This window comes from Canis lupus, chromosome 13, assembly GCF_003254725.2.
Source record: "Canis lupus dingo isolate Sandy chromosome 13, ASM325472v2, whole genome shotgun sequence".
NCBI classification, from domain to species: domain Eukaryota; kingdom Metazoa; phylum Chordata; class Mammalia; order Carnivora; family Canidae; genus Canis; species Canis lupus.
In genome coordinates this window covers 37,382,766-37,408,614 of record NC_064255.1, presented here as the reverse complement: position 1 = coordinate 37,408,614, position 25,849 = coordinate 37,382,766, and the positions used below count along the sequence as shown (strand labels likewise).

At 63.0% G+C, this 25,849-nt stretch overlaps 2 protein-coding genes and 1 long non-coding RNA gene across 8 annotated transcripts; all 3 read right to left on the bottom strand.

The window, feature by feature from the left end:
• Positions 1-1,391: 1,391 nt before the first annotated feature.
• Positions 1,392-8,806, bottom strand: ZNF696 (zinc finger protein 696). Of its 2 annotated transcripts, none has more exons than XM_025450893.3 (4): positions 8,689-8,806; positions 5,575-5,682; positions 1,890-2,991; positions 1,392-1,582 (listed from the first exon to the last, which is right to left on the bottom strand). In XM_025450893.3, exons 2-4 carry the CDS (start codon positions 5,606-5,608, stop codon positions 1,540-1,542), a joined length of 1,179 nt encoding a protein of 392 aa, XP_025306678.1. In that variant the 5' UTR covers positions 5,609-5,682; positions 8,689-8,806; the 3' UTR covers positions 1,392-1,539. The 2 variants fall into 2 exon arrangements, with proteins under 2 accessions (XP_025306678.1, XP_025306679.1); XM_025450894.3 differs by having other exon boundaries at positions 1,897-2,991.
• Positions 8,807-10,163: 1,357 nt separating this feature from the next.
• On the bottom strand, positions 10,164-13,582 carry LOC112662282 (uncharacterized). Its single transcript, XR_003138366.3, has 5 exons — positions 13,490-13,582; positions 12,556-12,807; positions 11,919-12,027; positions 10,927-11,183; positions 10,164-10,299 (listed from the first exon to the last, which is right to left on the bottom strand). It is a non-coding gene; the product is annotated as an uncharacterized LOC112662282 (long non-coding RNA).
• A 7,051-nt stretch (positions 13,583-20,633) lies between these two features.
• Positions 20,634-25,715, bottom strand: GLI4 (GLI family zinc finger 4). 5 transcript variants are annotated; one of them, XM_049092835.1, is made up of 4 exons: positions 25,343-25,715; positions 24,956-25,128; positions 22,350-22,466; positions 20,634-21,657 (listed from the first exon to the last, which is right to left on the bottom strand). In XM_049092835.1, the coding sequence occupies exons 1-4, from the start codon at positions 25,711-25,713 to the stop codon at positions 20,729-20,731; spliced, it is 1,590 nt and encodes a 529-aa protein (XP_048948792.1). In that variant the 5' UTR covers positions 25,714-25,715; the 3' UTR covers positions 20,634-20,728. The 5 variants fall into 5 exon arrangements, with proteins under 5 accessions (XP_048948792.1, XP_048948791.1, XP_025306676.1 ...); XM_049092834.1 differs by lacking the exon at positions 24,956-25,128 and having other exon boundaries at positions 22,350-24,399; positions 25,494-25,633; XM_025450891.3 differs by lacking the exon at positions 24,956-25,128 and having other exon boundaries at positions 25,494-25,628.
• Between the last annotated feature and the right edge of the window lie 134 nt (positions 25,716-25,849).

The window sequence follows — 25,849 nt, the reverse complement described above, 5'->3', positions numbered from 1 at the left end:
CCCGGCCCTGATCATCTGTGTGCATATCCTATGTTTACTTCCCTGGAGGTACTCCTGTTACTGGGCATTTTATTGGGCATGACACGCATGGCTTTCCTCATCTCTTTCACTCTCTAACCTGTAGAGTCCCTGAATGCACGTGTCATGGTGGTTTTGTCTCAGAACAGTGGCAGAGAGCCTGGGCAATTAAGTGCTTAGGAAACATTTATTGAAAGTACAAATATCTTTTCCTTTCTTTTTTCTTTTTTATCTCTTTCTAGAGCATACTAGCAGGGTGGGGCAGAGCGACAGAGAGAGGGAAAGAATCCCAAGCAGACTCTCTGCTGAGCATGGAGCCAACACGGGCCTTGATCTCATGATCCTGAGATCACACCTCATGATCCTGAGATCAGACCTGAGCCCAAAACAAGGTTCAGACATTCAACCATCTGAGACACCCAGGCAGCCAGAAGTTACAAATATTGAATTACTGAATTCTACTTCAGAAACCAGTGCTATACTGTATGTTAAGTAAAATATAAAAAAAAGGACAAATTTTAAATCTTAAACTTCCTTTTCTTGTACTGCCTTTATGAGGCTGAGCAGAGTTCTTCAAGCTACATACTTGGTGTGAAAACACAGCAGATCTGTGTTCTTGCCTCCTCTGCTCAAGCTCGCTGTCTCCTCTGTAAGCATCTTTCACATACTCCCCTACATATTTCACCAACACCCTTTGGTGGAAGGTATTCTGCTTTGGCATACTCTGTATGGAGGGCTGTGTTAAAAATCATTCTGGTTGGGGGATCCTTGGGTGGCTCAGCAGTTTGGTGCCTGCCTTTGGCCTGGGGCATGATCCTGGAGTCCCGGGATGGAGTCCTGCATCGGGCTCCCTGCATGGAGCCTGCTTCTCCCTCTGCCTGTGTCTCTGCCTCTCTCTCTCTCTGTGTCTCTCATGAATGAATAAATAAAATATTAAAAAAAAAATAGGGCAGCCTGGGTGGCTCAGTGGTTTAGCACCACCTTCAGCCCAGGGCCTGATCCTGGAGACCTGGGATGGAGTCCCAACGTCAGGCTCCCTGCATGGGGCCTGCTTTTCCCTCTGCCTGTGTCTCTGCCTCTCTCTCTGTCTCTCATAAATAAATAATAAATAAAATCTTTAAAAAAATAAAATAAAATAAAAATCATTCTGGCTACAGGAGCTCCTACCTTGACAAGACACACAGATACAAACACAGAGCTTTGATACAAAGTAGAAAGTGACTCTTGCCTTTTAAAAAGTGCTATGGAACTAAGAAAAACAAAAAAACAAAAACCAAAAACCCCAGCAACCAGCAACAAAACCCAAAGCAAACAACTCCTGATAGATAAGTCTCAAAAACGTTAAACAGCGGGAAAGAAGTCAGTCGGAAAAGTAGATGTTGAATCATTCTATTTAAGTTCTAGAATGAGCAGAAAGAGTGACAGAAAGATCACTGGTTGCCTTGGAGGCTAAGGGGGTTTGGTTTGAAGGTGGGATGGAGACCTCACGGCAGTTCTCAAGGTCAAAACAGGCTATAGTTGTCAAATCTCATAAAACCCGGCCTTCAGCTCTATGCACTTCACCCTATGTGAATTGCACGTCAGCAAGAAGTGTTAAAGAGGTGAAATTCGTTTTGGTGGACACCTCTTCCTCCTGCGGGGAACTCCGCATTCCCCGCCCAGGAAAGCAGCCTTCCCTGGGCCTCCTCCTGGCCCCGACCGCTGGGCCGGGGCAGCAGATGCCCCGGGGGGCTCCCCATGGGCCAGACCTCGGGGCACTGGCTCCCTCCCCCTCCACCCGCGGGTAGGACGAGGGCCACTGCCCCCCCCCCCCGGGCATGCAGGGTCCAGGGCCTGCTCCCCGTCCCCCCGGGGGAGGGGGGGGTGCTCACTCCGCACCGTGGATGTGCTGGTGCTGGATCAGGTGCGAGCTCAGGCGGAAGGCGCGGCCGCACTGGGCGCACTGGAAGGGTTTCTCGCCCGTGTGGACGCGCCGGTGCCGGAAGAAGCCGGACAGGGCCCGGAACGCGCGTCCGCACTCGCCGCACGCGTAGGGCTTCTCACCCGTGTGGATGCGCCGGTGCTCGCTGAGGAAGGAGCTGCGGCTGAAGGCGCGGCCGCACTCGGGGCAGGCGTACGGCTTCTCGCCCGTGTGCACTCGCCGGTGCTGTAGGAGGTTGGAGCTCTGGCTGAAGGCCTGGCCACACTCCTGACATTCATAGGGGCTGTCGCCGCGGTGTGTGCGCTGGTGACGCACCACGTTGGAGCTGTGCAGGAAGGCCTTGCCGCACTCGCTGCAGGCGTACGGCCGCTCGCCCGTGTGCGTCCTCTGGTGCTTGGCGGCGTCGGAGCGCTGCCCGAAGGCCTTGCCGCACTCGGCACAGCCATACGGCTTCTCGCCTGTGTGAGTCCGCTGGTGCCGCACCAGGTTGAAGCTCTGGCTGAAGGCCCGCCCGCACTCCTTGCACACATAGGGCTTCTCCCCGTGGTGCGTGCGCTGGTGGCGGACCACGTGTGAGCTGTGGATGAAGGCCTTCCCGCAGTCGCTGCAGGAGTATGGCTTCTCCCCGGAGTGAATGCTCTGATGCTTCGCCGCATCCGAATAGCATTTGAAGCTACGGTCGCAGGTGCTGCACTGGTAAGGCCGCCCCCTCCCAGGGCCTCTTCCGCCCGTGTCCGGTAGAGCTCTCAGGGCGGCCTCTGACCCCGGCGGCGCACTGCTCTCATGGCCAGTATCCCCTCCGGGTGTCTTAGAAACCTCTGGAACCCTAGGGGAACCTCTGGGGCTGTCTCTGGCCCCCTCGTTCCCACAGCGGTCCGGGGGCTCATGTGTCCAGGGAGGCCCCTGTGTGCTCTCTCCATGCCATGTCCCTTCTTCCTCCAAAGCCTCCTGCCTTACCGTCAGCTCTGCGCTCTGCGCCTGCGCCCCACGCTCGGCCACTGAAGCGGCACAGCCAGAAGCCTGGCTGTCACCTGATGCCGGTGCCAGGGAAGCTGGAAGAGAGGGTCAGACAGGTATGACTGGGGGCCTAAAGAAGCTCTGATGGTACGCAGCCACGTGGACTGGTGGTGGCCATCTGGGTAAGACGCCGCTGACAGTAAGGGTGGGCGGGCGGGCGGCAGACACCTGTAGTGCCAGCCCATCCCTGCCCAGTTCTCCCCAGCACCGGATGCCCATGGTCCCAGGAGTGGGCAAGGGCAGGAAGCTAATCAATCAGGACCCTCCGCTGGGACTCTACGGTAGCCTGAGCCTCTACCCTCAGGCTCAGGAGAGCAGGAGACAGAAACCCAGAAGGCTCTGGGTGCCCCTGCTTCTGCTGTACGGCCTGGAAGGCAAAGACAACTGGCAGCAAAGCAGGGGTCCTGGGTGGCACACATTCCGGCCCCAGAAGCTCACTTCTGCAACCCTGGACTTCCCAAGACAACTCTGTCCCTGACAGCTCCCCACAGCCCAGCACAAAGGGCCTCTGGTCCACACAAGAGAATCCTTACTCAGAGGTCAGTGCCGAGAGTAAGCGACAGCCAGCGACAGGAGACAGAGCCGGCTGGGCTGAGGGGCACCCGTCCTGGCTGAGCACAGCCTGGCCCCACTGGCTCCTGGGCACAGACCGCGCACCCATTTAAATAAATGACTTTAGGGGTGTGGTCGCCAAACACTGGGCAGTTCTTGCCACCTTTGCTGCACCTACAGGGGCACCTGGGAGGTGAGACAAGGATGCCGCCTTGCACTTGGCTCAAGGAGGGCACCCCCCAGGGCAAGCCCATTGACCTCAAGAGCAGCTTTCCACAGGGGCCATGCCCACACCGCAGCCACACTTCTCAAGGGCTGCGGCAGCCCAGGGGGTAGAGGCCTCTGCAGGGCAGGGGCAGGGGCAAGGCCAGTGGTCCCCGGGGCAGCTTAGCACAGGCAGGCACCCACAGCCACTTTCCATGGATTCCCTAATGCAGGGGCTGTCCCACTGAGCACCTGGAGATGGGGAGAGGCCCCAGGCACAGGCCGAGGCAGGAGGCCTCTGGGAGCCCCCCCCCGCCCCCGTGTCTGGTCTTGTGGTTTGGCACACTTAGATGTTCCAGAAATTGACCCCTAGCACTGAAGCAGGAGTTATTCAGAGTTAAAATGGGGGGAGGGGCACACACACCCTTTCCAGCTCCTGTGGGTCAGGCTTCAGGTCCCTGAACTGCCTGCCCCGAGGCCATCCCAGGCACCAGCAAGGGGGGGGGGGGTGGGTAGGGGAAGGGCATTCTTACAGTGACAACCTCCCAGGGGGCACCGAGGAGCCCTAAACCTGGAGCCCTCATTCTCAACTGGGGCAGTTTGGCTACATCGGAAAATATCTTTGGTTGTCCCAGCTGGGAGGGGGCGTTACTGGAATCCTGTGGGCAGAGGCCAGGAACGCTAAGTATCCCATGATGCACAACACACCCTGACAACGAGGAGTCTTCCATCCCAGAATGTCCACTGCCAAGGCTGAGAAACCCTGACGGAGGGAAGTCTTCCCAAAGGTTACAACGTGGTTTCTAATTAAGAAATTCAGTCCCCTGGCCAAGAAGCCAGTCTCCAGAGTGACGCACACCAGACCTGTCAGGCCCACCACTGGCCTCACACTTGCTTCTATTCCACTTCCAGGCCACGGATCCTGTGGCAGGTGCGAGGAGCCAGCAACCAAGAAGGGTGCTCTTTATTCCCTTTAAAACTCTGTGTTTGGTTGTAACCTGTTTCTCTTCCACCTCTCTGGGTAAGTTGATATTTGCTACATTATTATTTAGTCTCAAACCGCAGGGTTGTGGAGAAGCGCGCCTGGGCCGGGCCAGGATTAAGGTCAGAGGAGGGAGGCAGGGAGGGAGAGGCACAGCCTAGATGTCCAGGACTGGAAGGGCAGCTCCAAGGCAAAACCCAAAGTAGGGATGAGTGCTGTTCGTAGACACAGGTTAGCTGAATCACGGGACACAGGGGTTCTCTGACTTCAAAGGAGAACAGGTACAGGTGTGTGGGGGGTGTGCAGTGTGTTCTAGGAGCCATGGCCGTACTCCACGCAGGCTCCCACTGCCGAACCCGACACATCAGAGTATGACAGTGAAGAGCCTGAGGCAGTGCGGGCATCCGTGCGCAGGGGAGGACATTGTTGTCCTGTGCACTGGTTGTCTCACGGTGTAGTAACACCAACAACAATAAACTGGATAGGAGTCCTCAGCTCCGACGACCCATAAACATGGCCTTAAACCTTCAGAATAGAGAGGGGCCTGGGTTTTCACTCATCACACTCTTCAGGGTCACCTAGTCTGAGGCTGGCCGAGAAACAGGGCCAGAACTGATAATCTCATTCTAAGAAATCTCCAGGCAGGGGGGCCAGAGAAGAGACAGGGGTGCAGACGTTGGTCAGGGGAGCAAAGGGATGGAACAGGGAGTGCTGAGGCCAGCAGGCTGAAGGGGTGGGAGCTGTGCCAGGCAAAGAAGGGGACAGGGAGGTGCTGCCCAAGCCCAGCTACATCCCCTAGCAGCCAGGCAGGTAGGCTCTGGAGCCCCTATTCCTAAGCTGTCCCCTCCTCCCTGACCCCACCTGGCTGTCCACCCCTCACCTGCATGTGTGTCCACCAGGGTAGCCCTGTCCATGGTGTTCTGGAGACCCAGGCCTGCGGGCTCTCCTTGCTGTGCCTTGCAGAAGCACCAGGAGTGGGGACACCTGCCTGAGTAAGAAAGAAGACAGGGGAGAAAGTGATGGGAAGTGAAGGGAAAAAAGTCCCTTCTCCTGGGGACTCCACTGGGCCTGTTCTGTAGCCAGAAATCAAAGTCATGACTAAACAGACTCCCCAGTTAGTAGTGTTCCATAAGGTACCCTCTGGGAATGCTGTCCTGACTAGGCTGGCCCCCTGGGCCCACCCAGGCAGGTGCAGAGCACAGGTCTAGCCGCCTGCTCTGGTCCTGCCCCACATCTCTGGTCAGTCCTCAGATGTCTGGAGACATAGCTAGGGATTTAAAATGCTTCTTGATAATTACAGAGGTTTGAATATAAAAATATGAAACCAAAAAAATAAAAATTTGAGTAGTGCAGTTTTGGATTGTGGAATGTTTTTTGCTGTGATTAACACCAAAGGTAAAGTCTGACAGATTTAACTACACAAGGAAATTTAATGTAAAAAAACAAAGAAATGAAAAAAGAAAACCCGAGGGACAAGGTATATTTATAACATAAAGATTCATGTACTTAATACATAAGGACCACTACGTATTAATGAGAAAACAAGAAAAATCAGTAAGGGTCAAGTAATCCACACAAAAAAGCTGACAAAAGGCCACTGTATTTTTAAATATAACTCCCTCATTTGTAATTCAGAAAGGTAACATAACTATCACTTTGTACTTTAAAGGTAGCAGAGGGGATCCCTGGGTGGCGCAGCGGTTTGGCGCCTGCCTTTGGCCCAGGATGCGATCCTGGAGACCCGGGATCGAATCCCACGTCAGGCTCCCAGTGCATGGAGCCTGCTTCTCCCTCTGCCTGTGTCTCTGCCTCTCTCTCTCTCTCTCTCTGTGACTATCATAAATAAATTTTAAAAATATTTAAAAATAAAGGTAGCAGAGACTTCAGGATGGCCAACACCTGCAGAGCAAGGAGATGCGGGAGACGCCCAGCAGCTGACGACCCACGGGGCCTCCAGGCACCCCGACGTCTCGCTGGTGGGGAGCTACCGCACAGAGATCACAGGTGCTCACTGTATGACACTGCACCTCTGACTTGCTTTGGAACAAACCTTGGAAGCAACGTAATCTTAACTAAAAAATAGGGCAGGTTAAAGTGTGCAAACAGCTGGGAATGAAGCAACCCCTGGTGACCGTCACAAATATCAGGTGAGGCTGTCCCAGAGGTTGCTGCACTGGTCAAGGGGAGGAGGTGTAGGGGTCCTCAGGATGGTCGGGGGAGGAGGTCGGGGTCCCTCAGGATGGTCAGGGGGAGGAGGTGTAGGGGTCCTCAGGATGGTCAGGGGGAGTAGGTCGGGGTCCCTCAGGATGTTCGGGGGGAGGAGGTGCAGGGACCCTCAGGATGGTCGGGGGGAGGAGGTCAGGGGTCCTCAACTGTCAGGGGGAGGAGGTCGGGGTCCCTCAGGATGGTCAGGGGGAGAAGGTCGGGGTCCTTCAGGATGGTCAGGGGGAGGTCGGGGTCCCTCAGGATGGTCAGGGGGAGGAGGTTGGGGTCCCTCAGGATGGTCAGGGGGAGGAGATCTGGGGCCCTCATAGTGGTCAGGGGGAGGAGGTCCGAGGCCCTCAGAGTGGTCAGGGGGAGGAGGTGCAGGGTCCCTCAGGGTGGTCGGGGAAGGAGGTCTGGGGCTCTCAGGATGGTCAGGGGGAGGAGGTTGGGGTCCTTCAGGATGGTCGGGGGGAGGAGGTGCAGGGTCCCTCAGGATGGTCGGGGAAGGAGGTCCGGGGCTCTCAGGATGGTCAGGGGGAGGAGGTCGGGGTCCCTCAGGATAGTCAGGGGTAGGAGGTCTGGGGCCCTCAGGATGGTCAGAGGGAGGAGGTGCAGGGTCCCTCAGGATGGTCGGGGGAGGAGGTTGGGGACCCTCAGGATGGTCAGCGGGAGGAGGTCCGGGGCCCTCAGGATGGTCAGGGGAGGAGGTCGGGGTCCCTCAGGATGGTCAGGGGGAGGAGGTGCAGGGTCCCTCAGGATGGTCAGGGGGAGGAGGTGCAGGGTCCCTCAGGATGGTCAGGGGGAGGAGGTCCGGGGCCCTCAGGATGGTCAGGGGAGGAGGTCGGGGTCCCTCAGGATGGTCAGGGGGAGGAGGTCAGGGGCCCTCAGGATGGTCAGGGGAGGAGGTCGGGGTCCCTCAGGATGGTCAGGGGGAGGAGGTCCGGGTCCCTCAGGATGGTCGGGGGAGGAGGTCGGGGTCCCTCAGGATGGTCGGGGGAGGAGGTCGGGTCCCTAGGATGGTCGGGGGGAGGAGGTGCAGAGTCCCTCAGGATGGTCAGGGGGAGGAGGTACAAGGGCCCTCAGGATGGTCAGGGGGAGGAGGTGCAGGGTCCCTCAGGATGGTGGGGGGAGGAGGTCGGGGTCCCTCAGGATGGTCGGGGGAGGAGGTCCGGGGCCCTCAGGATGGTCGGGGGAGGAGGTGCAGGGTCCCTCAGGATGGTCAAGGGAGGAGGTACAAGGGCCCTCAGGATGGTCAGGGGGAGGAGGTCCGGGGCCCTCAGGATGGTCGGGGGAGGAGGTCGGGGTCCCTCAGGATGGTCGGGGGAGGAGGTCGGGTCCCTAGGATGGTCGGGGGGAGGAGGTGCAGAGTCCCTCAGGATGGTCAGGGGGAGGAGGTACAAGGGCCCTCAGGATGGTCAGGGGGAGGAGGTGCAGGGTCCCTCAGGATGGTCGGGGGAGGAGGTCGGGGTCCCTCAGGATGGTCGGGGGAGGAGGTCCGGGGCCCTCAGGATGGTCGGGGGAGGAGGTGCAGGGTCCCTCAGGATGGTCAGGGGAGGAGGTACAAGGGCCCTCAGGATGGTCAGGGGGAGGAGGTCCGGGGCCCTCAGGATGGTCGGGGGAGGAGGTCGGGGCCGCCGCGCTGGTCAGGCGGGGACTCCCCTGAGGCTCTCACTCCGCACGGCGCACGTGCAGCTCTTTCGAAGCGAGAGCCCCGCATCAGCACACGGACCCGCGCCCGGGCCCCGGGTTCCCGCTCCGGCACCGCCCGCAGCACCTCAGCGACACTCACCTCCAGCCCCACCGTTCGCCGGAAGCGCTCGATCCCCAGCGCGGCGGCGCGGCACTTCCGGTTACGCTCTAGGCCGCGGGAGGCCGTGCACTCGGCTGCTCCCCGCGCGGGCTCCGCATCAGGCGCGCTGGTCCTTCCTCCCGCGCGGGTCTTAGCCGGGACCCCCCGCTCCCGCCCGCCGGCCTCCAGCCAGGCCCGGGTGCGGTGACCGAGTGGGCGAGGCGGTGCGGGTGGAGAAAGGTGGAGGCGCCCCCGGCGGGGGTGGGGTGGCGGGACTGGGGAAGGGAAGCCCCCGCGAGGGACCCGGGCCGCGAGGGTCCACGGACAGGACGGAGCACCGCAGCGGCCCCTTCTCCGAGGACCGCGCTCCCTCCTGGCGCGCGGACCCTGCTCGGCTGCGGAGAGCCCCCCTGCACCCTGCACCCGGCACCCTCCCCACCTGCACCTGGCACCCCCCATCTGCACCCTGCACCCTCCCCACCTGCGCCTGGCACCCCCCACCTGCGCCTGAAACTCGCCACCTCCACCCGGCACCCCCCACCTGCACCCAGGCCCGGCCACCACTGGCCTTCACTGCCCGTCCAGTCAGGGCCCGAGGACCTGGGGGCGGCCCCAGGACCAGCCGAGAGGGCTCTAGGCCTCTCACAAGCCAAAGGCAGACGTGAGCCAGAGCAGGTGGGGCGGCTTCCTGCCGGGTGTGGGTGACAGAGAAGAGCCTGCACAGCTTCTGGGAGACCCCGGGGCAGGGCGGCCGTCGTCCCTTGGGGCCCGGGTGCTGTTCCTTCGGGACTCCAGGGTATGGTCCCGACAGAGGTGGTGTCAGGGGACAACAGGTGTTCTTTCATCAATCATCAGGGGTTGTGATGATGCCAGCGGGCGGGTGGGTTTTCAGCTCTTGTCCTGGGCCCCATGTGGGATCTGGTACCGGGTTTGGGGCCAGGACAACCTCAGAGAATGGTTAGCTTTCCTGCGGCCCCCTCGGAGTGGGGACAGGGCTCCTTTGGTTTATTTAGAGGCAAATACGGATCATGGGCCTAGCAGAAAGGCAGCAGAGAGATCATGGGTCCCTTGGCGGGCCAGCCGCTTAGGCTCCGGATGGTGAGCCTCTGAGCCCCGCATGGGCCCCTGCTCAGCGGGACATCGGCTTCTCCCTCTGCCCCTACCCCAGCCTCGCCAGGCCTGTGCTGGGGTCTCCCCCAGGGCCCAGTGAAGGTGTGGGTGGGGGCTGGGGCCTCCTGAGGCTCCTGGGGGAGCCCCTGTTCATAAGCTCACTCGGTTGTTCCTTTTCCTCGTCACTGGACAGGGTCCGGCGTCTGCAGAGGGGATACCGCAGAGAGGTGCCCACAGCACCCCATGCGGAGGCCCACCGTGTCCATCAGCTCTTCACTGGCGAGTGATCGTTGTGACATGTGGTCAGATGTCGCCTGTTGTCTTCCCTCCTCAACCAGTAAGCCATCCTGGAGGAGGAAGGCCGAGGGAGCGCGGCCAGGGCAGGGTATGACGCCAGGAAGGACACTGCCGGTGACCCCAGTGGACACGGTCCACGAGGCAGAACTGGAGGCTGTGCTGGGCTCAAGGGTTGGATCCGTGCGCCTGAATTTGGTGACTGTCCTGTGGTTTCGTAAGAGAACACCCTTGAGAATCGGGAGCGCACAAAGGCACTGCGAGGCCGAGGGTTCCCAAACCGTTCTACAAAGGGTTGGGAGAGGGACGCCCGGGAGGCTCAGCGGTTGAGCATCTGCCTTGGTTGAGCATCTGCCTTCGGCTCAGGGCGTGACCCCGGGGTCCTGGGATCGAGTCCCTTCTCAGGCTCCCTGCATGGAACCTGCTCCTCCCTCTGCCTCTCTCTCTCTCTCTCTCTGTCTCTCATGAACAAATAAATAAAACCTTTAAAAATAATAATAGGGAAAAATGGGTTTGGGTTCCCCTCCTGGCTTGCATGAACTACTCTGACAACCAGGGGCCAGAAGAGGGCTTTTTTGTTGCCGGCCACAGCCGTGACTCCATCCTGACGTTATTTTCTGGCAGGTTCCAGGGTGTGTGTGTGAGGGGGCCACTGTTTGCATCTGCTTGGGACCCTCTGGTTGGAGCAGCCCTTTCCTCCCGGGCAGTGGTCCCCTCCCTCTGTTCCCCGAGGTCATTTGGAGTCTGAGGCCACACAGGTCCGGGCCTGCAGGGGAGAGGAGAGGTGACTGCCAGGAACCCCGCCTGCCCAGCGTTGCTGAAGCAGCTCCTCACCCTGTGGGCTGCCCCCCAGCTTCCAAGTCGGTGTGCGCCCCGGACGGTGCCAAGGACTTGCTGCTGCTCACGCTGCTGCTTTGGCGGGGGTCCTGGACAGTAAGGGCCCGGCCCTGGGTCAGTAGGGCCTGGCGGGGCTGAAGGCCAAACACACCGACTGGCCTGTGCCCCAGCCACGCATGGGGTCTGTCCCTCTGCTAGCGCAGCCCGTCTGTACCCCGTCACTGCGTCAGTCGCCTCTCCTCATATTAAGAACCCTGAGGGGGAGAGAGAGATGGACGGGGGTGGGGGTGGGGGTGGGGGGTTACCTTGCAGACGTGGAAGAGGGGATTTCGAGAGGAAGGACCTGGCACAGGGAAAACGGAGGTGGCCCTCCCTGGGTCAGGATATCCTATTTTGTGCCCACAGACGCTCCCAGTCTCCGTGGCTGGAAACCACAGAGGCTGGCGCTCAGGCCCCGTGGGCGGGCTCTGCCCGGGCGCCCGCCTCATTCTGGGGCCGGGCCGGGAACAGGCGCCGTGGGAACCTGGGAGAAGGCCCGCGGCCCTCCCAGTCCCCTATTGGGCAACGCCAGCACAGCCGGGCCCCAGGGAGGTGAGGTGTGTGCAAGCCCCCCGGGGCCAAGGGAAAGGGTGGTCCAGACCCCGGAGGACGCCTGGCAGGCGGAATGAGCCCCGGTCTGAGGCCCCACCCCCGCCAGGGCAGTGCCCATTCCCAGGATGTCCGAGAAGGGGGCAGGACGGGGGCGGCTCCGGAAGCCTCCTCAGCACCTGCAGCACCTGCGGCCTCCCGCACCGCCTGGGCCGGCCCTGCAGCCTCTCCTCCTCCTGCCCCCAAGGGCCGCCTGCAGGCACCCCCCCCAACCCTGCATCTTCCCGGCAGGTGGCACCCGGAAACCCCCACCGCGCTCTGCAGTGTTTCTTTCTCATTAATTATTAAAAGACACAGAAAATAAAACATTAGGGACGCCTGGGGGCTCAGCGGTTGAGCACCTGCCTCTGGCTCAGGGTGTGACACCAGGGTCCCCGCAGGGAGTCTGCTTCTCCCTCTGCCTGGGTCTCTGCCTCTCTCTGTGCCTCTCAAGAATAAATACACACAATCCTAAAACAAAAACAAAAATTTAAAAGGATGATCTCGAAGAAGTGAAGGTTTCCCTCCACATTCCGGTGGATCACCTCGGGTATTCCAGAAGGCCACTCCTCCCCCGTCCCCCCTCCCACTGGCCAGTCCCCCCTCCACCCCGCCTCCGCCTCCGTCGCACGGGGCCCAGACAGGTTAGCGACCCTGCCTCCTCCCACCCCCGATGGGCCCGGGCAAGCTGCGCGGGGGCCAGTGTCAGGCTGGGGCAGGACGGGACCCTGGGGCACACACGTTCTGCAAGGGGTGGGACAGCACAGGCGGGTGGCATCGCAGCCTTTGTCATAACCCTCGGAAAACCCGAGGCTGAGGGTACCCAAGGGGGGGCAGGGATCCTGCGCCCCCTGGGTGCCTGTGCGCGGCTGGCCGCCGGGTCCTCATGGGTGGAGGGCAAGCCGCGGCGGTGGGCGGCTGGGCTCCAAAGCTTGTCCGCACTGCCCCACCCGTGGGAGCCGCTGCCCCAGGGAAGCTGCGGAGCTGGGCTCCCCGCACCTGCCAGTCCCGAGTGGCCCGTCCAGGCTTCCGGGGCGGTGGGGGGGAGCACCAGGTGAGACTCACGGGGAGGCTGTCCCCCTCCCCCGGCTCACGGTCGTGGCTGCATCCAACCTGGGGCCCCAAGGCCTTCTGCAGGACCCAGCAGGTGCTTAGCCTGCTGGCCCCCCCACGCCCTACACCGCGGGGCTGTCTCCTCCAGGGTTTCCCACAGAACAATGGGCTCCTCACTCTGGGGTGCCGGGTCCGGGTCTGAAAGCCGAAAGGGAGGAGGTAAACTTCACCAGACTCAGCCTCAGCTGGAGCGGCTTTGGGGACAGCAGTGTCTCCTCTGGGCCGGGGGAGGGAGTAGGAGGCAAGGACAGACCCGGGGTAGGAGGGGCGGGTGTGGGGGGAGGAGGCCAGGCCAGAGGCAGGATGGAGAAGAGCCGGGGCAGGTGGCACCCGGAATGCTAAGGGCCTGCGCCCGCCTGCGAGGCTCCTGCTATGATGGGAGCAGGGCTGGCAGGTGCAGGTGCGGCAGCCCCCGAAGCAGCCAAAGCAGCCGGGGAAGCGGAGAAGCCCGCGGGCCCCAGAGCCCAGGTCTGCCCCCCCCACCCCCCTCCCGGCACCGAGCAGGGCCGCCAGGTGTGCCACGGCTGTTGGTCTGCCTCCTGCCCTCCGCGCCGACGTGACAAGGCAGGCTCTCTGAAAACATCTAAGATCTGCTTCCTTCTCTTAAAAATAAACCAGGACTGCTGCTCAGAGAGAACCGCGTGCCGGCCTTTCCCTCACTTTCCCCCCAGAAAACACAAAGCGATCACACAGAATGGAGGCATGAGGCGAGCCTGAGAGGCCCCCCTGCCACTGCTGGCTCAACCGGTGGGCTCCAGGCACTGCCCCCGGGCTGCGGGCCTCGGACGGGGACCCCATGCGTCTGCGGGGGTGCGCCCACCTGTGCAGCGGTGAGGAGGGAGGCCGCCGCCCCCGGGGACCTGGCCGGCTGGCGACAGGGGCAGGCACTGAGCCGGCGCCATGGCTCCACACGCGACCATGACATCACAATTGGTGCTACTGACAAAAACGAGGATCTCAGACAAAGGAACCCCACGATGCAGAGGACCCTGAGTCAGCAGGACGCGCAGAAGAAATGGACAGAGAGGCATTCGGGTCTCCGGGAGGAGAACCCCGGGATCAGCCCCACAGCGGCAGGGCCTGGGGTGCTTCCTGCGCCCCAGAGGACAGCGGCCAGCCACAGGCCGCAGTGGGCCCACCCAGTGAGGGGAAACCACCTGGAAACGTGCAGCGGCGCCCCGAGCACACGTGTCCTTGTTGAGAAGCTATTTAGAATTTTTAAAATCCTCTTTGAAACACAAGTTAGAATAGTTTGCTAGGATTTCACTGTATGTTCATTTCCCGGTGATGCTTCCTTAAGCTAGTTTTGTGAAAAAGGAAAATGTATTTAATGGTTAGATTTGATGAATGTTTATTCCTAGAAGACGAAAAGGCATCAGAAGTAAAACCCACATTAGACGCGACCGGACGTTGAATGACTGTAAAGGAGCCTCACACAGTGACGCAGAGGTGGGGGACGTCCTCGGGCCTGCGGGACCGAGTCGCGGAGGGGCGTCGGCCACGGGGTCCGACTTGAAGCTCGGGGAGAGCGCCCGCCCAGGGTGTTGAGGGCCGGGTCTGCAGCGCCCCGGGCGGCAGGTGCTCCCCCCACCACCACCCCGACCCCCACCCCGACCCCGTCGCCCGGCCCCTGCGCAGATGCCTCACGGCGGGAGCCCGGGGGCCGCTCGTCCGAGAAAACCGAAGTCCGGTCTTGCAGGAGCAGATTTTAGCGGTTTGGGAGTTCGTTAATCCTTGAGAGGCAGTCACGCCCTTTCCAGACGCTTGGACCCTGGGGAGGAACGGAACACGCCCGCAGCCCCCGTGCGCCTTGCGCCCCCAGCACCCTGACCTCCAGGCGGGAAACTGGCTCAGAGAGGACCGCGCAGCCTGGGTGCGCTCCCACCTGCGCCCCACCTGCGCCGGGTGCCAGGCCCCAGGTGTGAGGTGGAAAGCCCTGGCCCCTGCCCGGGGGGAAGCCACACAGCCCCGGGGCTCAGGGCAGCTAACGGGACAGGTGTGCACAGGTGCCCACGGCCGGTAACTCAGGACTGCCCGCCCTGTCCTAGGTCTCAGGCAGGTGAAGTCATCTGTCCAAACTATGCAGCTAGTAGCTGCCCTTGCCAGCATCTGACCCAGGTTCCCTTACTGCCACCTTGCATTCTGAGAGCAGCACCACGGCAAGGCCGCCGCCCCTCCACGCCTGACCCTCAGGCTGCCCCATGGGACGAGGTACCCCCTGGCGTGGGGCAGCAACCAGTCACCGAACGGTGGACAGTGAACCACGGCTGGGAACGAGACTGAGTGATCTGTGGGCACAGGGGGCAGATTGCTTCCTGTCCCCGATCCACTTGTCCACCCAGCAGGTCCGTCTGCCACCACCTGCCTGGGAGAGGGCACCATGGCATGGAGCAAGAGGAGACTTCATTTAAGCCTCGAAAGCTCTAGAACATTCTCCATGGTCCTTACACTTGACGGGCAGCTCAGGTGCCTGTAACATTCTTGGGGCGTGTTTGTGGTCTGGGGTTTTTCCTCGCAGGTGTCTCCTGAGCTTGTCCCATGTCATCACTCTTTCCTTGCCCCTGAACTTGAGCGTCATCAGCTCCGTGGGACACTATTGACTCTTCCTGAGATGTACTGCTTAATATTTTTATTTTTTTAATTTTTAAAAAATATTTTATTTATTTATTCATGAGAGATACAGAGAGAGGCAGAGGGAGAAGCAGGTTCCACGTGGGGAGCCCCACGTGGGACTCGATCCCAAGACCCAGGGATCTCACCCTGGGCTGAAGGTGGCACTAAACTGCTGAGCCACCAGGGCTGCCCATGCTTAATATTTTTAAATGTTTTTTATTAGGATATAATTTGACATATTTAAAACTCCCACAACTTAAGTGTCCTGCTTGACTCTATCTACGTTTCTTCTTCCTGTAAAGCCACTCAGGTCAAGACAGAACTTTCCAGAACCTCCTGGGCAGTCAGTACTCCCAAGGTGACGGCTATTGGAGCTGGAGCTTCAGGTGAATGGGATGGTGGCAGGTGCCCAGCATGGTGCCGGACTGCTTGTTCAGCCGGGTGCTCTGGAGGCTCCAGCGGCGGGTCTCCCTTGCGGCCCACCGCCACCCCCCTGCTGCCCCAGCTTTACTCGGCATTCAAGGCCTGGGTCAGGTCGTCCGCCATCCACCTCTTCAAGTCTTCCAGCCGCTGTTCTCTGCCGCCCCGAGCCCCCGAGCCCGCAGAGCAGAGCCGCAGGTGTGCCCGAGCCCACGGGAGGCCCCGCCCCGCCGGCACTTCCGCGCGGCCTGGGGCGCCGGAGCGCCCGAGGGCGACTGCGCATGCCCGGAGCTGTCCGAGGTGTAGGGTGGCCCGCGGCCGTGGAGCCTCTGAGAAATGGTCGGGGACGCGGAGACCCGGAGCGAATGGGCAAGGGGACCGGGCAGGCAGGGCCCTGAAGGCTGCAGGAAGGAGGCAAGCAGGGGCCCCAGCGGGCGTCTGGCTCTAGAAGGGCCCCCGGTATGTGGCTGGGAAGGAGCCCCGGTGGTTGCAGTGCTCTGGGGGGAGGGCGGGGGCCGCGCATCCTGCAGCCTGGGCTCGGCGGGGGGGGGGGGGGGGGGGGGCGCATCGCTGTCCACCGCTGCGGCCTGCTGAAGATGCTGAGTGCTTGGGAAGGAGTCTCGGCTGCAACAGCTGGACGTAAGCACAGCCTCTGGCCCAAGCCCAGCTGAGCGTCCAGCAGTTCCAGGGCCTGGCCGGTGGTATCCGGGCTCCTGTGCAGGTGCTCCTCCTTTCAGGGCAGGTGAGACCAGAGGTCCCCAGACCTGGAACGCCGTCACTATCACTGGGGGGTGTTGTAAGTAAACCCAGATTCCCCACTCGACCTGGGCCTGTCCCCCCACCCCCCACCCCCTGGCATCTAGCAGGCCCTCCAGGTGAAGTAACCGTGTGGCACCTCAGTGGGTGCTCACATCCCTGAAAAAAGATCCTAGAAAATGCGAGCCAAGGGGCCTTATGGGAGGCCAGTGCCTCGTGAGAATTCGTTGAGCTCAGCATGAGATCTCCAAAGCCAAGATAGGGGGTGCGTGGGGCTGCTCCAAGGAAGAGGCCCAGCCTGGGCAAAAGGGAGGGCAGGCTGCAAAAGGTGGTTGGACATGTACCCAGGGTGTGAGAAGACTGTAGACAAGCCTCCCTCTCTCGGGCTGGTTGGTGGGACCTGTCGCAGTGGCCTGACAGCTCTCTGCTTCCTGCAAGTGAGGGTAGCTGCACTGGGTGTGGGAATGAGGTCACAGCCCTTTGGGGTCTCCACTCTTGTTCTTGAGTGTCCCCAGTGGGCTCCCAGCATCCAATGTACAATAGACAGGCCAAGTGTGGTGATCTCTGCGGTCCTGTCAACTGGCAGTGCGCGCCCACCATGCCTCAGAAATCACCCGGTCTCCACGGAACACGCGCCTTTCTAGACCACCACCTGATGCAGCGCTCCGGCCTGCAGGCCTTTCTCCCACAGGCTTGCTTTGGAAGGAGTGCTCTGGCCATGGCATTGGCGTGACCACGAGGGAAGGAGAGCTTCACCCCCAGCTGCTTCCCTGCAGAAGGTGCCGCTGTTTCGGGGCTCTGCCTGAAGGCGTTGCCGTGGCCCCGCACCGTGGGGGGCGGGGGCGCGTCCTCCCAGTGACACTTAGATGCTAAAGCTGCTCAGTGACGGTTTTGTCCTGCATGGTGGCAGTGATGAGGTTCCCTCCAGCACAGCCTACCAGAGCCTGTGTAGCCGCGCACCTGCACGCTCCCCGCGCCCGGCTCCGCTGTGAGCCAGCCCCCTTTCCCACAAGCACAGCATTCACAGGGTCTCTGTCCACGTGAACCCTGGGCCCCCACAGCCTGAGCCCCACCAGAGGCTCCGCCAGGTCCTCGTCACTCACTGGTTTCTTTCCAGTGTGGATTCTCAGATGTGGAGCCGGCAGAGGCGAGCACGCTGGACCCCTGGCACGTCAGTGACGTTGGTGAGGCCCTCGCCCCCCGACTCTCCAGGGCGTCGCTGCAGCTGCTGGCCGACTAAGGCTCCGTCCCCCTAGGCGGCGGGCGCAGGGCTCCTCTGTGCCCAGAGGTCTCTGGCGCCGCCCAGCCGCCCAGCGGCCCGTGCCCCCGCGGTCACCACGGCCGCCTGGACTGTCGAGCGCACCTCGGTCTCCAGCTCCACCGGGCGCCCGGCCGCCGCGGCGTCCCGTGTGGTGTCCCCGGGCCTTCGGGGCCGCGCGCTGGCTGCAGGCGGGCCCGGTCTCCTGCACGTCGCCCGCGGCCGCCCGCCCGCGCAGTGACCCCGCTGTGCCTGCAGCACGCACCGCCGGGGTCGCTTAGATGCAGCGAGCGCCCGGCCTGGGATGTTGTCGCTCAGCGCCCCCCCCCCGCCCCCTCCGCGGCCCGGGCCGCCCGCCCGGCGAGGATCCGCCGCTGGGGGCGCCAGAGGGGCGGGCGGCGGGCGAGGGGGGAGGGGCCGCGCTCCTGCCGCCGCACTCCCGGCCGCCTCGCCGCTTCCGGGTCGCTGGCGGCCGGGCCGCGCTCCTCCCCGCTCGGGCGCTGCCCTCCGCACCTGCGGACCAGGATGCAGCTTCTCCGCCGTCGCAGCTAGTACAGTCGCGCCCCCGAGACCCGGCCCCGGCCTCACCCCTCCGGGGGTCAGGGTCCAGCTCAGACCCCACTCAGACATTCCTCCACAGGGATCTCTGGGAAGGGCAGCGTGCCTGGTTCCCACGGGCTTGGAAAAACCCCGCCGGACCTGGTTTAGCGGAGAGCCTTGGGCGTAACAGTTAAAGCGGGGGATCCGAGCACTGATGGCCTGGGTGACCCCTAGTGAGTGCTTGTGGTGCAGCAGAGGCACAGAGCACCAGCCCGGGGGCCCTGAGGCCCGCGTGGGGTGAGACCTGCTGTGGGGACCCCCAGCCCAGTGCGGGTGCTCAGGAAGGGCTTATTGAGCGGGTGAGCCAGGAATGCGTAGACCTAATAAACGATCTTGGGAAAGATGTAATTCCAGGTGGAGGCCATGCACGCTAGGAGCTCCTGCTGTTACCTCCTGACTGGCCTGTGCTCTGCTGCTTCACCTAATCCCGTGGAGCGCTCACACAAACACGAGGTGGAGAATCATGCCCAGACCAGCGCAGGCGCAGGGTGTGTACCCTGCCCACGACGGCACGGAGGCGAGTGGCAGGGCGGGGCCACCACGCAGCCTGAATGTCCTAGGAGCTGGATGCAGGGCCGGGGCTCCCGCCTGCCTGGGGCACATCACACAGCAGGTGATCCCGTGCGCCTGGCGCCAGTTTCCACTTCTGCGCTCGCACTCATCAATCAGGGTCCCAAGGACAAATCCTGGGGGAGCCCAGTGTGGAAATCAACTGAAGACCAGCGTCTGGAGGACACTTGGTTCAGTCCACAGATCCCGGCCAGCCCAGCTGGCAGGCGGGGTGACGGGAAGTCGGGCTGCGCAGCAGTCAGTAAGCCCAGCTCCCCGGGTCACAGCCCCTGGCCCAGGGGTGGATGGTGGAGCCCATGCCCCTCTCGTGGCTGAACTAGAAAGACGTTCATCTGGGGCTGTGTCATGGTGAGAGCACACCTATAGCAGGAGAAACTAGGCCAACATTGCGGCCTCAGTAGAATTCTCATCCGTGCTTGTGGAGGTGAATATTATGTGCCCACTTGACTGAGCCCTGGGGTGCTTAGATATCTGGCCAAACCGTTCTGGGTGGGACGCCCGGGTGGCTCAGCAGTTGCGTGCCTGACTTCGGCTCACCGCGTGACTCCGGGATCCCAGATCGAGTCCCATGTCGGGCTCCCTGCGTGGAGCCTGTTTCTCCCTCTGCCTGTGTCTCTGCCTCTCTCTCTCATGAATAAGTAAATAAAATCTTAAAACAACAACAACAACAACAACAAAACCCAAACCATTCTGGGTATGTCTGTGAAGCTGTTCCTGGATGAGATTAACATTTCCGTGAGTAGACTGAAACAGGCCGCTCTGTCCTATGTGGGTGGGCCCCACGCAATCAGTTGAAGGGCTGAATAGCATAAAAGGTCCCCTCCTACCCATGCAGGCCCTGCCCCGCCCCATCCTTCTAGACAGGTGCACGGGGCACAGGCGTCTGTGGAACGGTCTAGGGCCAAGTGGAGGACCTCCAGGCCCTGCCCTGGGTGGCCGCCGACCGGGTTGGGTGGTGGTGCTGGCATCTGCGTGCAGCCAGGCTCCTGGGCTCCCTGTGAAGCCCAGCGGCTGGGGGAGCAGCTATGGGGCGGAAGGAGCCAGAAGGCGGCTTTTCCGCCTCTTTCAGGCCACAGTGCACCAACAAAGGCGCCTGAGCAGCTGCCTTGAGCCCCGGAGCTGATGTCCAGAGACTGCCTGATGTCTGCTCCTGTCCCCCATGGCTGCTCCCACCGTGAGTGGGGGCGCACGATGGGGGTGTGGCCCAGAGAGGTGGGCAGCTCAACCACGGAGGCCTGGGGACGGAGTCCCAGCCCGAAGTCTTGAGAACTGGGGAGGGGAGGCTCGGAGTTGCGGCCGCAGGAGCTGGGCAGCTCCTCAATGTGGGCGCGGGTGGGGTCCCAGAGTGTTCAGGAGGGGGCAGGTGGGGCGGGAAGGCACAGGCTCCCCCACCCAGCCAGGCCTGCGCTGTGTTGGGCTGACGTCCCAGAGCTCAGGGCAGATCTACGGTCTAAGCCAAGGCCTGGCTGCAGCCGCCTGCACCTGTCCGGAGGCGGAAGCCCGGCGTGTTCCCAGGGGCTGGAAGCAGCTGCCAAGCCTGGGCAACTCCTCACGTGGCTCGGGTAGTGGAGGGGCACCTTGCCTTGGGCGGCCACCAGCTGACCCCACCTGCCCCTCCTCGGCTCTCTGCATCGGGAAACACCTGGCTGCGCGTCCAGGGAAGTCAGGGGGGCTCCAGGCCTCGGGCGGGTCAGTGAGGACCCAAGGTCGGCCGCTCCTCTGTAGAGACAGGCAGGGGCGACCCCTATTTCCATCCATGAAAAAGCATTTATTTGGGCGGGGGGCGCGGGGCTGGCGGTGCGGAGGGGCCGGGGGAGGCGGGGGCCCGCCGCCTGCCGCCCGCTACTCCCGGTAGTGGACCCTCTGGTGCTGGATGAGCTGCGAGCTCTGGCCGAAGGCCTTGCCGCAGGCGCCGCAGGCGAAGGGCTTCTCGCCCGTGTGCGTCCGCAGGTGCCGGAAGAAGTGCGAGCGGCCGCGGAAGGCCTTGCCGCAGTCGCCGCACTCGTAGGGCTTCTCGCCGGTGTGGATGCGCTGGTGCTCGATGAGCACGGAGCTCCAGATGAAGGCCTTGCCGCACTGGCTGCAGGCGTACGGCTTCTCGCCCGTGTGCAGCCGCTGGTGCCGCACCAGGTTGGAGCTCTGGCTGAAGGCCTGGCCGCACTCGCCGCACTTGTAGGGCTTCTCGCCGTTGTGGATGCGCAGGTGCTGCGTGAAGTGCGAGCTGTGGCTGAAGGCGCGGCCGCACTGGCCGCACTCGTACGGCTTCTCGCCCGTGTGGATGCGGTGGTGCTGGATGAAGCCCGACCAGCCGCGGAAGCGCTTCCCGCACTCGTGGCACGCGTACGGCTTCTCGCCCGTGTGGATGCGCTGGTGCTTGAGCAGCAGCGACTTGTACTTGAAGCTCTTGCCGCAGGCCTCGCAGCGGTGTGGCTTCCCGCCCCGCGGGCCCCCCTGCCGCGCCCCGGGCCCCGCGTCCCGGCCGCCCCCCAGCTCCGCGGCCCGCGCGGGCTCCCCCGCCATCCCGGAGGCCCCGGGGGCGCGCAGCGTCGTGCACCAGGGGCCGCTCTGCTGGGGGCGGGGCGCCGGGCCCGGAGGCTGGTGGCCTGCGGGCCGCTCCAGGCTGGCCTCCTGCCCAAAGCGGTCCCCACACTTGGGTCTACGGGGCAGGCTCCTCAGAAGGGTCCTCAGGGCCCCCCCGGCCTGGTCCACCTGGTCCTCGGGGCGGCGGGGGCGGGGAGACGACGCGGCCTGCGCGGGTTCTGCCTCCGAGTCTGAAACGATACACGCAGGGGCGGGTGGATCCCCGGCGTCGGCCTCTCCCTCCGCCGGGGGGTGCCGGGACTAGCGGGAAGCGCAGACCTAGGTGGGCAAGGCCCCCACCGACCTGGACCCAGAGGGAGACAGCAAAGCCCTCTGCTCCCAGAGGTGCCACCCAGGCTCCTGGCAGGGATGTGGGGTGGGTTGCCCCTCTCCTGAGGTTCTGCAGCCTAGGCCGCAACAGGGCACTTCCAGGAACCAAGTCTAGGTGGCAACTGTCTCCTGCCCCCCCCCCTCCCCTGCGCTGCTCACCTCCAGACACCGGCAGGGTCTGCTTCCAGGGCCCTGACCTGACACCTCTAGGATCTCCCGGTTAGGGGAGGCAGAGCCCAAGGGCTTCCCTGGGGGGGGGGGGGTGCCGCAAGGGGCTGTGGGGAAAAGGGGACGCAGACCAGAGCCTGACTTAGAGGACTACTGCAGGCGGAGGGCTCGGCCGGGGGAAGGGCCCGTGCCTCCGGGGCTGCCAAAGGGCTACAGCTCGGGCTCAGCGGCAGACCGCGATTGAACAAGGCAGGGGCCCTCGGGGACAGAGCGAGACACTGTCCTGGCGACGGTGCCCAGCACCCAGGGCACTGCGCGGAGCCTGGCATGTGGCAGCACAGGTAGGTCCACCTGGGCAGGGATGGGGAGGGCTCCGCTCACTCACCTGGCCAGCAGGTATCTCTGCCAATCTGGACCTCCTCCACATCTTGGAGATCCAGGTCGGACAGCTCCTCCTCCTGCAGTGGCTGGGAGGGCACCTCAGGGCTGCAGCCAGGGGAGTCTGGGGGCACAGGGGACGGGGGCTCATCTCCCCCTCCTCCCAATCTAGCCCGGGCCTCGTTCAGCTGCCTGTAGAACGCCACCTGCTCCTCACACCACGCACCTCCTCGCCCTCCTGCTGGTCCCGTGCGTCCCAAGGGTCGAGGCACTTGGGAGACAGGGGTGCAGCCATGGGACAGCCTTCCCTGAGGGGCCCCAGGGCACCGCTTGGCTGCTCTGGACTGGGGGCGGGGGTGTGTCCCAGCAAGAGCCACCAGAGCCTTCCAAACGCTCCCAGCACCTCCCCAGGGTCGGGCAGTCCCAAGAACGTGAGCTTTCTGGCTGCGACATCCACACGTTCCTCTCCCTGGCCCCCCCATCGGTTGCCACCATCTCTGAAAGCCCTGGGTGCTGGCTGGGCTGTCCCCCACACCTGCTCTTGGGGTGCCATTCTGAGGCACCCGCCCACTGTGTCCCCCAACCCTGGGCACCTCCAGGGAGGCTGGGACGCAGCACGGGATAGGCTTGCTGTGCCTCAGGGGAGGCCCCCAGCCTGGGCCGCTCCTGGACACCACGCTGCTGGGGCGGGCCTTCCAGGGGGTGTTGTTCTGGGGCCATGAGGGCGGGGGGGGGGGACGGGACTTTTCTGGCTGGAAGGGGTGCTCTTTGTAGGTGAAAATGGCAGAGAAAGTGCATGCTTGGACCTGGACACGGGGACAGAGTTCAGGTCTCAGGTGCCAAGGCCAGGCACGCAGCTCCTCCCCACCCCAGGAGCTGCACATCCTTCTCCATCATTGCTCCTGCCCAGACTGCCCCTCCTGCTGCAGGGTTCCAGACCATACCTTCCAGAACTTGCTCTGGAAGCACAAGCTATGGCGGGCACAGCATTGTGCCAGGCCCCTCGGCCAGCCCAGCACAGCCCTGGCTCCCAAAGTCTGTCCTGTTCCACAGCCCACCTGCCTAACTCCCTGCTCTGGAGGTCCGGAGCGAGGTGGCCTTAAGCTCTTTGCTGCGTCACCTCACCCGCTCCATGCCCGCCCCATCCCCAGGGCCCAGGCCAAGTGCCCTGTGCTGCTCCCTGCTCCAGGATGCCCTCTGCCCCCGACGCCCTCCAGCATTGTGCCCAGCTAGAGACTTAGAAACTGGCTCTCGTGTGAGGTGGATGTGGGAGACGATGGGACCCTGACCGGGGAGGGACCCCAGGCTTCACAGGGCAGACCCCACCTCACCCACTCTGGTGTGGGAGCCGGAGGCTGGGGCTCCAGGGGGCCTGGCCTCACCAGCTGGAGGGCCTGGGGCAGGCTCCTGAGATGCTGGGGTCTTTCTTCTGAGGGGGTCTGTGGACCCAAGCACCAAGGAACCCACCAGTGGAGGAAACGAGGTCCAGAGGCAGCGAGGGGTAGCCTCTGTCCTGGAGAAGGGCTTGGTCCTGGGGCCCAGCTCTCCACGCTGGGCTGGTCTCCACGAGGACGGGATGAAGGCACCCTCCACTCCTCCCTCTGGCCCTCCTGCAGAGCCTGCTGGAGGCCCCACGGTCTCTTCCTCAGGGCTATCCTGGTTTTCCTTGCAGACGCAACCCCCTTCCCCCCCCTTTTCTGATCAGCACAAGGAGTGCTGAAGCTGTTGGCTGCAGCCCCCACTCCCTCTCACTGGGCAGGGCCCCTGGGCACTTGAGGGCGCTTGGCTGTGACCCAAGGACAAAGCCTGGCCGTCCAGGCTCTTGCTGGATCAGGGGCAGCTCCAGTCTGCTCTGGGTGAGGACCTGTGTCCCGGGCACCAGTCTTCTTCTCCAGCAGAACTGGCCGGGTCAGCGGGTCTTCCAGACAGCCCCTCCCCGCTCCTGTTTGCTGGGCGCACTGGGGGAGGGGGGGGGGTTCAGGAGCCAGACTTGAGCCAGACTGATGTGTTCTGAATCCCACTGGCATCCACAGGCTCCTGTCTGGGCTTCCATGTCCCTGTCAGGAACACAGGAATAGGAGGTCCTGCCTTGCCAGGCTGCTGTGAGGGGCGGCATGGGAACCCGGAGCTGAAGAGCGGGCCCCGGAATCCTGACTGCGTGGGGACGGAGGGCACAGCCTCGGGGAGGGGGGGGAGCCCTGGGCAAAGCCCTGAAACCGCCCTTCAGGGAGAGGCCTCTCTGCCAGCGAAGGCCTGCAGAGTATGTGCTGCTCCTGGGCAGCGCCCAGCTCCATGCCCACCCCACATCCCCAGTGTGGCCCACCACAGGGCTGGGCAGGAGGCTGGGAGCTGCTCCTGTTCGGATCCTGCACTGAGCCATGTGCAACCTGTGAGCCTCACCGTCCTCATCTGTTAACGCCCTGACAGGGTGGTCACTGGGATTCAGGATAACCTGCGCAGAGCCCCTGGCACAGAGCCCTCGGCACAGAGCTAGCACGTCTCAGCTGTCATCACATCACTGTGTCACGCCAGCACTCACCAAGGGTGAGAACCCCGCACGCAGAGCGAGCCCCGCCCCCTGGGCTAGCTCTTTAGGATGCCCAGACTCTTGACCTGTTGTCACTGGCTCATCTGTGTCGTCAGCTGTGAGGAGTGAGGCCTGGGCTCCTGTGGCACGTGTGGCATGGTTAGAGCCCTGGGACTTCCTGATGGCTGAAGTGAGCAAGACCCACCCATGGGCATCAACCAGGCACTGGCTACTTCCATGGTTTTGACATCCTGAGACCCTGTCAGGAGAGTGGGACAGGCTGGCAGCTCCACCCCTGCAGATCCCTGGGGGCCCCAATCCAGACCAGCCTGCCCAGAACTCTGGGTGCTATTTTCTGGGGCAGGGGCAAAGGCTCACAAAGGGAGATGGGAGTACACAGGGCCCTGCACGGGGGCTGCTCTTCCCTGAACCCCAAACACAGCCCTGGGGGACCACGGGGAGCCATTGCTCACAAGGCTCGGTCTGCAGCCTCAACCACTGCTGCCCGCGGCCCGACCCCAGTGCAAGGGTGCAGGAGCCCCAGTGGCCAGCGAGCTGCCTCTAGTCCAGCCTGCAGTGCCGGTGGTGGGCGGCGGTGGAGGGAGTGCAGCGCAGGGTGAGTACCGTGTTGACGACCGTGCAGGTGAAGCCGGGCCTCGCTGTGGTGGGGTCCAGGTGTCCCTGGTGATGCAAGATTGACAGGGGACGGGACACGGGGGGGCTCCTGACCGTCCCCCAGGGTCGCCATCTTCCCTGGGGCCTGCTGAAGGTGTGCACACCTGGGACCTGGGGAAACGAAAACCATGGCAGGCTGAGGGGGGCCAGGGCAAGGCCAGCTGCCCATCAGCCCCAGGGGAGCGGGGAGAGGGCCAAGGATGCCAGGGTGCCGTGTGGGACCTGGGGTGGCAGCCGGGCCACACGGGCGGCACCAGCGCCGCTGCGGGGCCAGGCCAGGCCCCGTAGGAGCGGGTGTGCGGGGC